Source organism: Gavialis gangeticus, unplaced genomic scaffold, assembly GCF_001723915.1.
Source record: "Gavialis gangeticus isolate Ggan-Ray unplaced genomic scaffold, GavGan_comp1, whole genome shotgun sequence".
NCBI classification, from domain to species: domain Eukaryota; kingdom Metazoa; phylum Chordata; order Crocodylia; family Gavialidae; genus Gavialis; species Gavialis gangeticus.
The window spans coordinates 120,133,418-120,152,196 of NW_017729022.1; the positions used below are offsets into that span (position 1 = coordinate 120,133,418).

At 44.3% G+C, this 18,779-nt stretch overlaps 1 protein-coding gene across 1 annotated transcript in view; it reads right to left on the minus strand.

The window, feature by feature from the left end:
• Positions 1-362: 362 nt before the first annotated feature.
• CCDC58 (coiled-coil domain containing 58) overlaps positions 363-18,779 on the minus strand; it is a 24,178-nt gene continuing 5,761 nt past the window's right edge. The window contains exons 2-5 of the mRNA XM_019516081.1: positions 16,578-16,703; positions 15,261-15,407; positions 10,628-10,687; positions 363-647 (exon numbers count right to left, since the gene is read on the minus strand). Of these exons, the coding sequence (XP_019371626.1) occupies positions 597-647; positions 10,628-10,687; positions 15,261-15,407; positions 16,578-16,703 (384 nt within the window). The 3' untranslated portion in view covers positions 363-596. The remainder of the gene's footprint in view (positions 648-10,627; positions 10,688-15,260; positions 15,408-16,577; positions 16,704-18,779) is intronic.

An 18,779-nucleotide genomic window follows, 5' to 3' on the forward strand; every position in this document is an offset into this window, starting at 1 on the left:
ACCCTTTCTATGCTGTCCACATCCCTCTTGAAGTGCAGCGCCCAGAACTGGATGCAGTACTCCAACTGCGGCCTGACCAGTGCCGCATAAAGGGGGAGGATCACCTCTCTGGACCTGGCAAAGCCCCATTCCCAGCCCCAGCCCAGGCTGCCACGAACACCCAACACTGCTGAGGAACGTGGCAACCATTCCCCCCCCACCCAGCCCTGTAGCAATAGGAGAGGGGACATCCCCCTCCAGCCCCCACATGGTAGCCAGCAAAGGGAGAGCATATGAATAGGGTAGATCCAGAGCTGTACTTCTCAATGAGGTACCACAGCTCCAAGCGGGGGGCGGGGTATAATCAAGAAAACATGACAATATCAGATCTGGTCTGAAAATCATTTTATTAGTTATAAAAGTGGTTTCACATATTTCGTACAAAATAGGAGTTGGTTTCTCTCAATTAAGAGAATCACTTAAACTTAAGATTCCAGCTAAGTGAAAACAATGAGACTGGGTTCTACTGGTTCTGGAAAGGTCCCATACAGTTTGTCCTATGTCTCTTCCAGCTTTGATCATGATTGTAGACCACCTTCATAGGAAACTTCCTTGCATCACTGGCTCTTTGGAGGCTTGTAGTGAACTCTGCAGCGCTCGTTAAAAACCTAGGAGACCAAAACAGCAAGTTATTCCTCCCATCAAAATCCTCCACACAGAAGGCTGAGATCAGATTTGGCAACTTTTTCTCCATGCAGTGCAACATTTCAGATGAAACAAAACTAAGGTTTGGCAGTTTGCAGTCATTAGAGATACTGTGACACTTTTCACAAGAAATAACTGTTAGAAGTTACATTCGGCCAGGCTAAACTGATTTCAGCATTTAAATTGGATACACTGTTTGTTACTTCCTGAGCTAGTCTGTTTTTAGCAATGATGGTATTACCCAAAGGATGCCAGGTTCCACACCAGAGGTAGAAGCACCACAGTGGAGAATGAAATTTTAACTAGATTTATTATAGCTTGTACCTATCTGTAACTTTGGTACAAGACTATTATACACAGTGGCCATGTCTACACAAGACACTGACTGCGCAGTAGCTCGTTGCTATTGTGCAGTCGTGTTATGTGGCAGGCAGTGTCTCATGTAAACATGGCAGTTTGTAGTAGAGTGTTTTTAGATAAAAGTGCAATATTAACACAGCAACCTTTATGTGGGGATAATTCCAATCCTGACACTCAACTGCTCACATTTGACAGCTTAGTTTCTCTAACTGAAGGCTTTACACAAGAAATTAAACACATTTGTAGACGGTTTGCTACCAAAAGAGCTGATAAAAACAGCTTTTAATAAGACACACATCCTAAATAAAGTCTTTGCTCAGACTTGCATCAAATAATTAAAATCCTGCTTATGAGTTACTTATTACTTTGGTCTGTGTGTGCAAAGGCAAGACCCAAAACACAGCAAGATTGCAACCTAGGGTCAAGATAAGGTACTGACTCAGTAGTGAGCCACACTAGTAGATACCACTACTTGCAATACCATTTTTTTTTGGCTGAAGCTCCCATAGTATTCTTACCAGATCTCATTTTATTTAACATTTAAGATCTAAAGTAGGGTAGGCACAACCTAATCCTATAATCCCAGGTGACTTCTCTGCATTTTACCGGTTACATTCTACCACCAGGTCAACTTTCCCCCGCTTTCCCTCCCAGTCTCGCACCTATTGTCTCCCACCCCCTCTAACATGTATGTTTCATACTGTCCCAGGGAAAGTGTAAGACATGGACCCCGAAGGGTCAAGAAGGGGCCCTGGGGGACAAAACACCCCGGGAAAAATGTAGAAAAAGAGAAAATAAGTGAAAACGCCGTACCTGCTGCAGGAACCGCGGTGGGACCGGAACCAGTGGCGGGACCTGCGCGACTCATTAGCCGTGGTTTTTTCAAAGTGCGGACAGCTGGAGAGAAGGGGGAGGAGAGCCAGCACAGAGGCATAAGAAGGGTGAACAGCAAGATGGAAAGGGAGGAAAGGCTGAGAAAGGGCACACAGGAACTATCCCCTGGACCCACTGTGGAGGAGGAAGAGAGTAAGAACGCTGCCCATAGGGCAGGAGAGTGCCCAGGAAGCGTCAATATAAAGACGCCATTGCCACGCTAAGAAAGACGGAGGTGGCCAGGCTGCATGTCACCCTAAAGCCGCGAGGAGAGACTACAGGAGGATCCCTACAGGCAGAGCCCGGCTCCAGCGATCCACCCAGAGGAGAGGTGAACGGCCAAGAGACTAGCAAAAACCAACAAACACTGGACTGAAGACCCGGAAGAGTCCGTCAGAGGAAGGTTTACTCCAAGTCAGAAGGGACGTCAAGGGTTGGCTTCATACATTCCACACTCGGGGTAGAAAATAGGTGGCACCGAGGGAGCAGACGGTGGAGGGACGGTACAATTGTGGGGCACGCTGTAACTAAGCTGCCCCACATTAGTAATTAGAGGATCACAGGAGTTGTAGGCAGTTTTGTTGTTAGCCTCTTTTTTTTTGTCGTTTGTTGTTTCTATCACCCGTTGCGCTTGTATAACAAGTAAGGCAGAGGGCAACGTGAAGCCTAGGACATTCTCAGTGGTTAGGGAGGTCCAGCAGGGCATAGGACATAGATGGACTAGTAAGTCCTTGCCGTATAGCCTAGGCTCGAGCGATACCCAGGGACAGGATCTCGTAGAGGTAGGGTTGACCACAGAAATAACATCGGCACTCCGTTGTGGCTGAGTATAGGGCGAGGTACAGGGGAGGTTGGAGACTCGTGAAGATCACCACCCTTCAGCCTGAGATAGTCAAACCCCAGCAGTTGGACCCCCACCACTGAGAGGGTCATCAAAGTCGTGGCAGGCAGGATTGGGGGGGGATAAGACTGCCTGGGGTGAGACCTCATCACCCTAAGACCATTGGGACGGAGTGGAGAACCACCATCCAAATCCAGAGCCAAGTGGCGAGGGACTGGATGATCAAGGCCCGGCGGGTGCACAGACATATTCTGACTGTGACCTTCTAGCTATTGGTAGTTTTTAGCAAACAATGTCTCACTTCATAGAAGTAAGAGAAATAATTTTAAATATATCATTTTTAAATATTTCTTTCCAAAAACTCCTATTCCTAGGGCTAGGCTACTTATGGGAAAGTGATTTTTAAGGCTTGCCCACAACCTTGATGAAAAATTGTGACTTGCAATATGTGTTGCAACATGCATTGCAAAGCCAGTCCTACTTTGGCTCAATTTTAGTTGTTTTTTTACTTGATCTGTATATGATAAATAGCCTATATATACTGTTAAAGCAAAGGACTGAAAGATAAGCTGCAAATTATCGTGATATGGAAACTCAGGATGTACTTGGGATATATACTGCCTTGCAGCCTTCAAATTATCACTGCTTGCCAGCCACCTTTTTTGAAATTAGTAGTTAGGATGCTTAGGAATCCTTCATGCCTTGGAATAAAAATCAAAGGACCCACAACCACAAGTGTTAGTACTTTTGACTGCACTGCTTAGGTCAGGGGTCAGCAACACTTTTGGGCAGAGTGCCAAAAACAACCATGACCTTGACTTGTAAGATGTTAGCATGCCAGGGGCAGATGGTGGAGGAACCACAAGGATCCTTGTTGTGGCAGTGCAGTCCTGGCCCCTATCCTGCCGTCCGTCCCAAGGCACGTGCCAAGCAAAACGCTTTCCAGTGCCACATGCTGGCACCTGTGCTGGGGGCTGCCTACCCCTGGATTAGGTAAAGTTTAAAAAAAGGATTTACCTTCTTCCAACTTACTCTCTATTGAACTTTACATGATTTAATGATTTTTCTGCCTTAGGCCACAGGAGTACTCACAGCTCAGGTTTATTAACGCTACTGTCCATTTTAGGGATGCAAATATCATTAAAAATATTGGTTTAGCCTCTAATTATATTAGTTAAATGATTAACTAATAACACAGCAGCTCTCAGAGCCCTTGGGGGGGGGGGGGGGGCAAGGAGGGGAAGAGGTAACACAATCCTATAACCCCAGGTAAGTTCTCTACATTTTACCAGCTACATTACATCACCAGTACAACATTCCCCCCTTTCCCTCCCAACCTACCTGTCTCTCACCTATTGTCTCCCATCCCCTCTGATTCTCACTGCACGTATTTTCATTTTCACAGAGCTGCGTTTTGCACATTGGCTTCTATTTCACCCAGGAGAACACACAACACCAGCAGCCTCTCCCTATGCCTGAAGAAGGGTATTTGTGCCCAAAAGCTTGCAAAGAACAATTTTTCCAACTACGTAGCTGGTCTAATAAAAGAGATCAAAATTTACCCAAAGAACCTTGTCTGCCTATGTCCTTAGACCAACACAGCCATAACCAATGCCCCTGAAATCAGTTATCACTGCACTTATTGGTTAAATGATTAATTGGTTAAGCTTTCACATCCCTAAACCATTTAAGGATCTTAAAGCACTTTAAATGTTAACTGATTAACCCTTACAACCTCCCAGAAGTTTGCCCCATTTCACCAATAGAGAAAATGGAGGAACCTACAGTTAAAAACCATCTTAAAAGAGGCCATCATAAAAATTGGATCTGTTTTGCTACATTTGAATCTTTCTCAGCTTGTTCACATTGAACAATCCGAAGTTAACAGGTGCTGTCCTTTGAAATGTTCCCCTTTTGAAAGGGTTCCAAATGTACATATGCACATACCATGAGGTATTTTTCCTTTTTTATCTATAACAATTCCTGAAATTCAAACCCCAGGGGCTGGTGCCCATGGGTGTGTTTTCTTTTGAATACTACTTGCTGGCTGCATAATAGCTGGACTCAAAGCCACAGGCAGACATTGCCATAAAAGAGCATCTCTTTTGCTGGTAAGCTACACCAATCTTCCAAGTACTTCACAGAAATAGTCACTTCTTAATAACTGGCTACTTAAAATGAACAAAATGATCTAGTGGGAAAACTGGAAGTGTGTGGGCTCAGCTGCTCAACGGTTCAGTGGGTGGGAAACTGGTTACAGGGTAGGACCCAAGGAGTTCTCACAAATGGATCTGTATTGTTTTGGCGTGAAGTGGCCAGTGGTGTCCTTCAGGGGTCCATGCTTACACTGGTGCTTTTCAACATCTTTATCAATGATTTGGTTGGGGGAGTGAAAAGCTCGCTGGCCAAGTTTGCAGATGACACCAAGTTATGGGGCAGTGCGTATTGTCAGAAGATGGGTTGCAGATACAGGTGGACCTGGACAGGCTCAAGAGTTGGGCAGACTCTCGATAAACCAGATGAAATTTAACACTTCCAAGTGTAAGGTGCTCCATCTGGGGGCAAACAACCCTCAACATACCTACAGGCTCAGTGGTGACAGCCTGACTTGCACCATGACCAAAAGGGACCTAGGGGCAATGACTGACCGTTGCATGAATGAGCCATCAATGCGATGCAGTGGCCAGCAGGGGAAACAACGTTCTGGCATGCATCACCCGATGCATCTCATGTAAAACTAAGGAAGTGATACTCCTGCTGAACTGAGCACTGGTGAGACCGCACTTGAAGTACTGTGTCTAGTTCTGGGTGCCACACTTCAACAAGGATGTGGAAAAACTTCAGAGGATCCAAAAAAGAGCACCCGTATGATCAGGGGCTTGCAAGGCAAGCCATATGAGGATAGGCTGAGGGACCTGGGCCTCTTTAGCCTAAAGAAGAGAAGGTTGTGAGGGGACATGATAGCAGCTTACCGCTACATCACAGAAGTACATCAGGAGCTCGGTGAACACCTGTTCACTAGGGCACCCCGGGGGAAGACCAGAACCAATGGATACAAACTCCTGCAAGGCTGCTTCAGGCTTAATACCAGGAAAAACTCCTTCAGTCAGGGTGTCCAGACTGTGGAGTAAACTCCCTCCAGACGTGGTGCGGTCACCTACCCTGGAGGTTTTCAAGAGAAGACCGGATAGTCACCTCCCTGGGGTCACTTGACTCCAGCTGTCTTTCTGCCTAGAGTGCACTGGACCCGATGATCTGCAAGGTCCCTTCCAGGCCCTAACAATCTATGAATCTATGAAAGTAAAGATAATTAGTATAAAAAGTAGCTTTTCTTCAGAACAAGCAAGCAAGCTTACTTTTCTGACAATGGTTACCATTATTATGACTATTGTTAAAACCAGTTCTGCCTGGTTAGTCTGATTCTGCCTTGTCAGCATTTAACAGAGTCAGTTTCTGGTTTTGCCATATAACCAACAATAGAGAGAATTTCTCATTTTTCTTTTGCCCTGCAACGGGGGAGAAAAACGAAAAGCTTTCAAAACAGGAATGTTAACTGCAAAATGATAAACAGATGCAACCTAACATGTGGAAGAATCCATCACCTTGGTACAGCCCCTAGCATAACTGGGCTAACCCTCTACTGCAGGATGAGTGCCACAGAGACAGTTTGCAGGTCAGACTACCCTGCATTCTGGATCTGGAGCAGGGTTGGGTCTTTTTTTTTTTTTTTTTTTTAATCATCCTTTAAAAAAACATGGATTTTTCTTACTTTTAAATTGGATTTTTTTAAAGTTTTCCTCTTTAAAAATAAACCAGCTTAATGAAATGTGAATTCAATACAGCATAAGGTAAGGTATAAATGTAGTACAATCTATCAAAGTAATTCAAATAAAATAACACATTGAATCCATGAGCCTCTACACTAAAATCTCTTGAGTTAAAGGCTGATTTTCTTCTATATAAGAATCAGGGGAAAACATCTAACTTCTCAGGTCAAGCTTTAAAAATATGGCACATTTTATGTATTAGGGGCCTGACCCTCCAAGGGTTGCAGGGTCTAAACTACTGTATGCAAAGGAGAAGCAAAGTCATCACAGATTTTGGCACCTGGCCTCTGACTCCAGCAGACACGATCATATGTCCTCCTTGATCAAGATAATCCACAGAGCCCACCTGGATGGCATCAAAACTTCTGTTTCATTGGCTCTATTAGAGCTCTGATCACCTGAAATTATGAATACACAGGACTCTGCATGCTTAATGGCGGCTTATTCTCCAGCTCATGAAAAAACAAGCATCTGCTCAGTAACTACCAACCACTGCTACTGAATACTTCTGGGTACTTCAGTTAAATGGCCTTTCTTGGGTCCTCTGCACATGTACAGAGATGTAAATACTAACTTCTCAAGTGCTCTATCCATGTCTCTAAACCAAAATACCACCACACACAAGCCTAGGGGGTTACAACAGCAAAAATCATGAATTGGTAAAGAGCTAGAGTTTTGGGGGGAGGTGAGTGAATGGTGCAGTGGGCTGTCACAGGAGGTTTACTGCAGACCTGACTAATTAGCGCTGCAGTAAACCTCTCAGCATCTACACGTGAGGCCCTATTAGGCTACAGAAAACTAATGAACTCCACAGAAGGTCGGTACTTGTAAATACAAGTACTGTCCTGCTGCAGACCTTTTTTGCATGCAGCAGCTCATGTGTAGACACTGCCCAGGTGACTGATTCATAACTGTGCTTCAGTGCAGGGACTGCCTGCCAGTTAGCCCCACACTGGAGCATCCTCATGCCCCTCCACAGCACACTGAGCTGGGTCAGAACAGCTATGGGCTGGCAAGCTAACCCCCCAGGCTACCTGCCAGCCACTGCTGCACCAACCTGGCTTAACAGGCTAGAGTCCCAGGTACATGGGTAAACACAGTGCCCCAGAGCAATTGGCTCTGGCATGATATGTGTCAGAGTTTATTGCTGCACATTAATACATGCATGTAAATGCACCCAGGGAAAAGGAGTTTGGTTTGTTATAGAATTATAGAAAATTAGGGTTGAAAGGGATCTTAGGAGGTCATCTACGCTAAACCCCTGCTCAAAGCAAGACCATCCTAACTAGATCATTCCAGACAGGGCTTTGCCAAGGCAGGCCTTAAAAACCTCCAAGAATAGAGGTTTCGCCACCTCTCTAGGTAATCGTTCCAGTGCTTCACCACTCTATTGTTAATTTCTTGTGTGGAGAAGAGAAAGGGAGCAGAATAAGGAGCAGTGGAAACATATACACCAAATCTACTGCAAAAATTCTATTTCGTTGTAAATAAACTTCCTTTAATTGTTGTATCACTAATGAAAATTCACCTTTCTTTAAAAAACAAAAAAAATATACAATGGGAGAGTTGATAAAAAACAATTATTTAAATTGGGCTCTTGGCTTCCTGATTAAATTATGATTTAAATTGACTTGATTTAAATCAATCCACCCTGAGCTGGAGTGGGTACTGCAAGCAGTGTGGTCCTGCTCCAGCCATCATGGGGCCATGCAGCACAGCCCAAGAGTGGCATGCAGTTACTCTGATGCTGTGCTGCTAACAGCAGCCATTCTTCTACTGCTCCAAGATGTGAGCTGAAATGGGTGCCCCACAAAGTGCACAGGGCAACCTGGCACACCCTGCATGCTTTTTGTGGGTCACTCTGATATCCACAGACAGCACCGGGGGCTGGATGATATGGCTCCATGGCCCTGATTTTGCCTGCAAGCCATGTTTGGTGCCCTCTGCTCTACTGCACATAGATTTCAGTATTGTTATAAATATCAGCAACAGTGCTTTTAACTCATTGGCAAATAGAGTAGGTTTGAAGTTAGGAGTCCAAAACTGCACACTAAACTGGTGACAAAACAAGAAATAAAACATACTTTACTGCTATGAGAAACAAAAACTGATATTAAAGAAAAACATCTTAGCATTGTTCAATCAAACACAAGCAGTCTCAGATGCTAGTTCCCTATTTCCTTATAGTTAGGTTCATGATGAACAGGGATCTGAGTTTTCTGGTTCCCATAGAAAAACAGTAAAACACATATTTCCCCTTTAACCAGACAAAAACACAGATTTCTCATTTTAGGGAAGAAACCCACAGATTTTGCAGCTTTGCAAAGAGCTCTGTGCCAACTGGCAGAGTTCCAGCGTACAAGAGGTTGGGGGGAGCAGAAGAAGGGCAGTTAGGCAGGGGGCATTACGTGCATGTACATGCACATGGCCACCAGGCAGCATGGAGAGCAGATCCTGCAGGTAAGTAGGGAGAGCAGGGGCAATGGGGCAGGGGGGAATTGAGGCCCCCATCAGGAGGGATGGAGTTGGGCAGTGCTGGAGCTCCAGCTGCTGGCCACCCAGGTGATATGTAGGGCATGTGGCCTGGAGCTGCAATGCACAGCTGCAGGGCCCCAGCAAGAAGCTGGATGGGGCTGTGGGTGGCTCACCTGGGAGGTGCGGGGGTGGGGCCAGCTCCTCACTGCTGTGTGCACTCCCAGGGGCCAGGGGTGACCCATGCCCCCCAGTTCTATGCACGGGGCAGGGATGGGGTGGGCTGCCTGCTGCAGGCTCCCGCCCTACTGCCCTCCCCCAGGGCCTCCGCAGCCCTGTGGGTGCAACCTAGCACTGCAGGCAACAGCAAGGCTGCATGGAGATCTCCTTGCAGCTGCAAGCACCATGTTGCCCAGACAAAGCGTCCCCCTACCTGTGCAACAGCAGCAGGGGCAGCGGCGTACAGTTGGGCCCCTCACTTCTGCCACATGCACATGGGATGCATCACCAGGGCACCGTGGAGCTGACAGGGGCAAGCAGCTGTGTGGCTCTGCCGTTGCCTGTTGTTATGCAAATGGCATAAATGCCAGCTTTAGGTTAGGTAAATAACATGGAGGTAGACTTTTGTCTATTGCCTTAATCTTGTGTATTATCTTGGGGGGGGGGTGTTCTTGAGTTTTGCATTGCCTTAAGAAACTCCATTTTGTATTGCTCTGTAGCTTGACATAAGTGTTCCACCTTTCACTCCTTTTACACCGTATGTGCAAGGAAATGGGTGAGAGTGTGGCTCTGGAAAAGGAAAACACCAGTTGGTGACTGGCTGAAGAATGCAGACAGATAAGAGACCAAAACAAGAAGATTCGCCCCAGAATCCACCTTCAACGAGAAACACAGTGGTAACACAACAAAAGCCCAGAGGACTGAATGAACTGACAAAATTATAAAAAGCGGGACTAGACATGTCAATTTTGGGTCTTGTTCTGCATATCATGGAGCACTGGTTCACCTGACAAGACGGACTAATAAAAGCCCGGCTCCCACTCATGATCAACTTAGCTGGCCACTAAGTTGACTCAAGCACCAGTAACCTATACCAGCGCAGAACAAAAACCAGGGGGTGGGTGTGTGCAGGTGTGTGCGTGTGTGTACTAAGTGTACTAAGGCTTTTCATTTAATCACGAATTTGGGGATTTTTAAATTAGAGAATTTGCAATTTTTCATCAGGGAAAACCAGGATCCCTGATGATGAAGATGAGACTCCTGGTAACAGGAATCGTAATGTACTTTCCCCTGTGCCCCCTCCCGAACACACACACCTTTGAGGATGTGGGGAAGAAGGGGGAGAAAGGAAGGATGTTACCTTCCCAACTCTGTCAGAGAAGGCCACAAAAGGAGATACAGCCATGACTTTAGTGATGAATCCATAGAACTACCTGCCTGCCAGTTCATCCACCTCACTAGACACCTGCCCCATTACCCTTTCACGCATCATGATCACACATCATTCTGAACATACAGATAGAAGTCATAAGTAATATGATTTATGTTTAATATAATAATTGTCCAGTACCTTCCAGCTTCTGTCATTTACCACTTCTTCAACATTCAACTCTGACTGCATCAATTTCAACTGCAGAAAATGAGAAAGAAGACAAAACACACTCATTAGTCAGACAATACAATAACCAGAATGACCAGCCCTCCAATCTACTCATATACCATGAAAACTTCCTTGCTCATTGCGCCCATCAAGCACAGGCAAGCATCCTCCTTCATGGTACAGACTCAAGCCTACAGTAAATGAGTTTTACACTTCCTGCCACTCAACCAAGGATCTATCAAAGACTGAAGATGCTAATACAGGGTTGTGCAAAACGTGGCCCAAGGGCTGGATGCGGCCCGCCAGGCCATTCTATCCGGCCCATAGGGCCCCTAAAAAATTTAGAAAATTAATATTTATCTGCCCCTGGCTGCCTATCATGCAGCCCTCAATGGCTTACCAAAAGTAACTGCCCACCCCTGTGCTAGTAAGACAGAGGTGGCCAACCTGTGACACACGTGCCAGAAATGGCACAGGCAGCTGCTGTGAGTGGCACACAAGTCCCAAGCTTCCAGTAAAGAGAGGTCCCAGGGGGGCTTGAGCCTTCACAACACAGAGTAGGCATATACGTGAGGAAGAAGAACACTGATGCAGGAGGTGGTATTAGGTGTCACTGTCAAGAGCCAGGTTAATCCTTCCCTATCCTTGCAGTTGCCACCAAATTCAGGGCTTTGGAGTCTCACTCAATATAAAACTGAAGCAGTTGCAGGGCCAAGGGAGGTTAACCTAACTTTTGACAGCAACACCTCTCTTACAATTGCATTCTGCCTCTGCTGCACTCCACAAGTTTGAAGGCCCTTGCTCTCCTGCTGCCATTCCAGCACCCCAATCAGGTATGCCTGCAATAAGGAGAGTTAAAAATATAGATCCATGAAGGCAACTGCCTGGTAGGAATAGTTAATGAGAAGCAACATCTTTCTCCAATGAGTACTGTTTGTGCAAATTAATAAGTAATAAACAGGCCCCTATAGCAGGTAGGTTAAGTTAAGGCTGAAGTGTCAAGCACTTAAATTATTTATTACAAAATAAAGGTTAGCTGTGCAACCTTAGTTTTGGTCCCTCATCCATATGCATTATTAAAGTCACACAGGAAGTCTGCAGCACAGCCAAAACTAAAAGCTTTCCTAGGTTCCATTTCAGTGTTTAAATTGGAAAAAACTCTGTCTTTCGGGCAGCACACTGAATAACAAAGGGAGTCCTACAAAACTGGTAACGTGAAATCAAAACATTTATACAAACTGGGGTAAAATTAAAAATACAGTTTGCAAGTCAATCATAGAGAAATTTAGGACTGAATTGCCTTTTGTACCTTATAAAATCCCTCTCTAAGGCTCTCATTTCTTAAAAGCAAATCTTAGCCAGCACCTTTAAGAAAAAAGAATATGACCTTTGTGCTAAAGGATCAATGACTACTTTAAGCTCTTAGGTCAAACTGTTTGTTCCACAAATGGCAAAAACAGACAAAGTAATCCCTTCAAAAACCTCAAAGTCTGGATAAACAGAAATGGATATTTTTGAAGTGCTGATATAACCACTAGGTGACATTACTCAAAGACTCCAGACTGTTTTAAATTATAATCCATCTTTAAGAACCTGACAGGTTGATAAGGATCACAGCCTTTACAAAATATCCAAACAGAAAATATTTACCATTTCCTAAAGATGTCCTACCTGAGAAAGATTTATGGTACTATCAGAGAATACTGCTGTTCAAGTTACTTTAGTAAGAGAACATGTATGCCGATAGGCTCAGTGACTTTAGATGTGGACAGAAAACTTCCCTTTGATTTCAGTGAGCAGATCATGATGGATTGATAAGACCTGTGATTCCAGCGCTAAGTTCAATAAATCCAAATTGGAAGAAGCAAAAGATGAAGTAATCAGACTCTCCAATCTCTCCCAACAAGGGGGTATGTTAAATAGCAGCTACACTAAAGTTAGACATTGTCAGACATAAAAACTTCTGGATGCAAGTTATTCAGGTGATAGGAAATGAACTCTCTGGAGCATTAAAGTTGCATAGAGCTGGAAGAAAGTACTGCTGCACCAACTATTAAAGCAAATGGAATGATGTGGGGAATGCTAGGTCTTAACCTGACATTGATTCTAAGCATTGATTCTAAGCAAAATAAGTGAATACAAGATTTGATGCGGAAGGAAGATGGAATTGAAAGTAAAAACAAGAGTATTGCTGGAAAGGTCCTTCAGAGGTCATGTGGGCCAGGCCCTTGCTCAAGACAGTCATCCCTATCCAAATCATCTAATACAAGTATTTGTCTAACCTATTTCTAAAAATGCACAATCAACCAAGATGCAGAACTACAAAGTATATTGCCCAAAGACACCTCATCGTTAAGTAGGGAGATGAGGACTGTTATTACTGCTGCAACATAATATAAAACATCAGAGTAATGCTAGTCACCATGGGTTTATGGAAACTACATCTCTTCTGACTAATTTGTTTTTTCTTAAATAAGATTACAAGTTCAGTCAATAAAGATAGTAATGATGATGTGGATATAGACCTTGAAGGTATATGAATTCATACCACACGACAATTTGATTAAGATACTAGAATACAAAAAGTAACAATGCACTAAATGGCTTAAGAATGGACTTCAAAGAATAATTGCAAATGGAAAAATAACTGAATGGAAGCATTTCTAGAGGCATCCCTGCAAGGATCTGTTCTTGGCCCTATGTCATTTATTTTTTAAAATGACTTAAAACAGTGATTTTCAATCTTTTTTCATTTGCAAACCCCTAAAAAAATTTGAATGGAGGTATGGCCCCCTTTGCAAATTTTGAGTGAAGGTGCAGACCTGTTTGAATTATAAGTGTAGATATTCACATACTATATATATAGATATTCACATAACTATATATCATAGTTATCTTAGACATAGTCTGTGGACCCAAAAGGGTTCACAGACTATAGGCTGAAAACAACAAAGTAATTTCAGAGACCATCTGCAGATAATGTAAACTGGGAGAACTGGTAAATAATGAAGACAATAAGACATGGAGTGATCTGGATTGCCTAGTAGCTGACTGTAATCAAACAGCACACATTTTCAGTGTGGTTAAACGTAAAGTCATACACTGAGCAAGAAAAAAAAAATCTCTCTATAGAGGTAAAACTAAAGTCCAGATTGGCTTGAATATTCGCTACATTTATGTCCAACAAATATTTAGTCATTTGGCTCGTGGTTTCAAAGATAAAAAAATGTGTAAAAATGTGATCTGGTTTGAATAGTTTTCATAACTGCTACCCCATCCCCCACACTAGAAAACGCTATTACTGTGAACCTCTCAAAAATTTACCACTGGACTATCCATTAGCTTGGCTGTCCAGCGATACTAGGAACCAGTTTTGAAACTCAACAGTTATCACACTATTCTTGGCTGATTTAGCAGGCTCTAGTAAGGATTTTTTGGTGAGGCCTTGGAGGTAAGGACACTTGCTCTAAGTTACTGAGGTCATAGATTCATAAATTGTAAGGCCGGAAGGGTCCTTGGAAGATCATCAGGTCCAGCCCCCTGCACAAAGCAGGAAAGGTAACTGGGGTCAATCTCCTCTTGAAGATTTCCAGGTAGGCTATTGCACCACTTTTGGAGGGAGCTTATTCCACAGTCTGGACACCCTGATTGTGAAGAAGTTTTTCCTAATCTTGAACCTGAATCTATCTTCCAGAAGTTTGTGGCCATCTTTTTTTTTTTTTTTTTTTTTTTTTAAATAACATAGGTTGCATAACCCACACAAACCATACCTTGGAGAACAGGAACTGGTCCTGGAGTTTTGAAAACACAAATTCAAATCCTCTTTTCTGGAGATTTGTGAGCTATGACAATTTCATTCAGACTCAAGCTTGCTTAGTGAAGTCTGGAAAATATTTCTCTACTTGGCATTTGTATTACATACACAAAAATACTGCAAATCAAAACTGCCAGGGACGTGATTATAGGCTGATACTACAGATAAACTGAGTACAAGTACCAATTAACAGATTGAGTGATGGGGTGGCAATGCCCCATCTACCCACAGCATGAATAACAGCAATGATACAAGAGGCCTGATTTAAGGCTGCACCAAGGTGTGGTACAAAAGGCAGTACTCAAACACTGAAACTTCCTAGTTTTCTAATGTTTGTGTTTTATTGAATGTATTTTCAAATTCTTGGATGCATTAATTTTCTCAAGTTCTGAAAAGATGTAACACACTGGCAGGCGTTTGAAAGTGAACAGAAAATATGAATATGAAATGGCCTTCATTTTTAGCTTATCTGGTGCTAGCAGGTTTTGACTAGATTAATTATTAGGTGGGTACACCGTGCGCATTTATCTTTGTGTATACCAGCACAACCAGGGGTTGAAGCAGGACATTCAGAGAATGTAGGCAGTACTGTCTTGTTGCCTGAAGAAGCTGATCCTTGCTCCAAACAAATTCACAAATCTTCAGACTTCTTAGATCAAATTCATCGCAGCTAGACTTCAATACAGGCCAACAATCTTTTAGAGACAATGCCCCACCTCATCCCACCCACACCCACACACACACCCACACACACACACTTCCTTTGTGACTTAAAATGTTACCACTTACCTTTGTCTGCTCTTTTCTCAGTTGCTTTAACAATGCTATATCATTCTCAGCCTTCTCTCTCTCTTCTTGGAGAGCTTTTACTACATTGGAAGTCTGAGCAATGCAAGTTTTGATCATCCTCTCCCTGCTGGTATGAGCCTCCATCAGCTAGTTGGTGAGTATGGGGGGGAATGAAAGCAACAAGTTAAATGTCCCAAGAGAAGAAAGAGAAAGACCCTCAAATCACAAAAACAAGACAAAAAAAGATGATGCCTAAATAGCTGTACCTTGACAATGAACTAAGATCACCCTGATGGTATCAGTTTTGCCACAAATACTTCTCTTCTCCTCCTGCCTGTGGAACAGCTCATTTCCACACATTACAGGGAAGAAGAATACCCCTTCCCTCTCCCAAAAGCAGATCCTGCTCCTTATAAACTGACAACTGCCTTTGGGGGCAGGTCTTACTTCCCATTCTAAAGCAGGTAAGGAAATGAATTCCAGTAATATAACTATATTGGCTTCTTTACCATGCTTCTTTACCACTGCCAGCCTCATACTACATGCTATGAAGAAACTTTATAAGCAGGTACTATAAAACCACAATATCAGCAGGGACAGACAAAGCTATTAAAATTGTATTATCTTGCTTTCTGTAACTAGAGAATGTCTCATGCAAACTCTCCCCTCTCATCCAGCAACAATCACTGAATTTTGCCATGGGGTACAAGTCATTTAGACAGATTGTCTCTGACAATGAAGTACGTGGGGCAACAGACAGGAGGGTTGTACTATGACCACCCACACCCAATTTTGAGGTTACAACTCTCCTGGGGTGCTTCCCATTGATGAACCCTCCTGCTTTGTTGTTTATGTACTTTGTACCTGATTCTTATCCACACCTCACTCCGCTACTTCACTGAGTCAGAGGTGCTACTTGCCATTATAGTTTGATTCCCTTTGATGCTCAAGGCAGCAAGTATCTGAATTTAACAAGTGACAGCAGATGGGAATCAAATATTTACAGGAAAGTAACACAGGAATATGCCAGCACCACTATTTATATGGAGACAATGAACGGACTATCTATCACCACACGGAGGTCAGAACTATATCCTAAAGGAACATTACTGTAAAGCAAAAGAAACGTGCATGGTGTATCTACTGTTAAGTAACTGTTACATGCATGGGACTATAAAAGATCAAGTAGGTCACTTAGGAATGCATAGTGTGCTACATGTCAGGCCAGTAATTCTCTGGATGTGGTGCTCTGCTTCACTAGACTCTGTATTTAATAAAGCATCAGGGATTGGGACAGAAAGAAGCAGATATACTTACAGATTTGTAGAGCTCTCGACAGGTTTGCTTGGCATCGATTTTCCCTGCAAAGGAAGCTGTTGGAAGTGTAGTATTTAATTCATGGACTATCCTGTCATCAATTGTCCTCATCACCCTGAGCAACTCCTGTACTTAAAAAGAAATCTTTGCTTACACTTGTAAAAATGGGAAGTCGGAGAAAAACTATACAACAAAGCACATTTTGGTAGGAAGATGAACTAGGCTGGCAAGAGAATGTAGCTAATCTCCAACCTCTATGTACACAAAGTGACAACTTTGAATACAATCTTTAACTTCTTTGTTTGTTTTTTTTTAACATGTGGGTTACAGAGATACTCAGGGATCTAAAATTTGCCAAGGAAAATATTCCACTGTCTGGTCCAGGCAGCCTGTCTCCACTCTCTTCTTCTTCAAGTCTAAGGGTTTTCCAGACTTCAGTCCCAGGACTGTTCACCATGGCCACCAGTGAGGAGCTTGTAGCTTGCTTGAGCACCTCCTTACCTCCCCTGTATCCTGTTGCTGTGCTGCCCTTGGAGGAGGGCAAGTCAAGCCAGCTAGCCAGCATTTCTGGTTCACTTTCTACAAGTTGGACTCTCATCCAGTCTCAAAGGCATGTCTTCTCCCCTCTCCCCTGTCTGCCTGCTGCTTTCCCCTCTGTCCTGGGGGAAGGGAAAGCTTCAAAGCTGCTCCTGACTGCTCCAGCCAGGCTACAGAAGCTGGGCTCAGCTGGGAACAGCAGCAGTGGCAATGGGCTGGGGACAATGGGCTTGGTCCCTCCCACTCCTGGAGGGACCAAGCAGAGTGGGGCAACCCAGCCCCGATATCGCTGCTGCCACCACTGTGGCTATTCCCAGCTAAGTCCAGTCTGCATGCAGTTCCAAGTGGCTTTGGAGCTTTTCCTGCTCATAGACAGCAAGAAAAGCAGTAGCAGCATGCTGGGGAAGAGGGTGAGGGCACATGCCTTTGAGAATGCAGGAGAAGGGGTGGGGGAGACACAGAATTCTTATTTAAGGACTTTTTTAAAAGTCCCCAGGGGCTCCTTGCACTGTGGCCCATTCCTTTCCAAAGGAAGGACAGCTGTGCCACTGCACAGCACACCCTCTCGATCCACTCCTGCTGCGTCTTCCTAAGCACCTGCAGCAGGAAGCATCTAATTAAGCTCCCACAGCAGGAAAAGCTGGACAGCACAATTACAGACAAGTCACAGGAAAAAAACACCATGGGGTGGGACCATCTTTTGTACAATACCTAGTGAAATAAAGGTCCACAACGGAAGGACCGAGGTTCTTATAAACTACTACAATAAAGAAGAAATATATATATATATACCCTGCAACAAGCTGGCAAATCTCACAGCAAAATGTACTGAATTCTGCAATGTCTTGGAAAAACTGCAGATTCAAAGGATACGACGCAAGTCAGTCCCTGGTTACAGCAGTGCACAGTTGTTTCATGTTTTGCATTTGATATGAATTAGTCAAGAAGCACAAGAAACTTGATATGGAAGAGTGTGAGAACAAGATGTGGCACTAATATTTGAATGGAGCTGCCTTTCACCTGTGATACCAGAGGGGCACCTGCTGGAAAGAAGATGAGGGAGGAAGCAGCTATTTAAATAAACCAGACTTGTAACCATGACCAAACAGGCCAGCATGCAAGGCTACAGGACAAACACACCAGGTCTCCTGGCTGGGAATGGCAGTGCTGGACCTTCATTCCCAGAAAACACAGGCAAAGTTTTGAGAGTACAGCCCTGTTCAAGCAGCGAAACATGAAGAGGCCACGCCTGTAGGGAAGGCCCATGGGAAGCACTTCCACCTCAGCCCTTTTCTGACCAGCTTAGACCTGCCCTGAGAGAGTGGCTGGTGTTGGGGAGCAGCATCAAATACGGAGCTGTCTCCGTGCTGGTCATAAACAAATTAATGCATGAACCAGTGGGGCCCAGGGCCGGAGAGCCTGGTTTCCCTGAGGAAATGGCAGTTTTCCCCTTGCAGGCAGGATGCATTCTAGCCTACAAGGGGCTGCTTGGAGCTGCGGGGAGCAGGATGCAGGGGGCCCATGTGCATATGTGCAGGGAGGGAGTGGGGCAGGGACTGGGGGTGCAGCATGGGATCCAGGCTGGGAGCAGGATGGGGCCACAGGCTACTCATCTACGTGCGGGGGGGGGGGGGGGGGGCACACCCCATTTCTTTAAACCCCCCC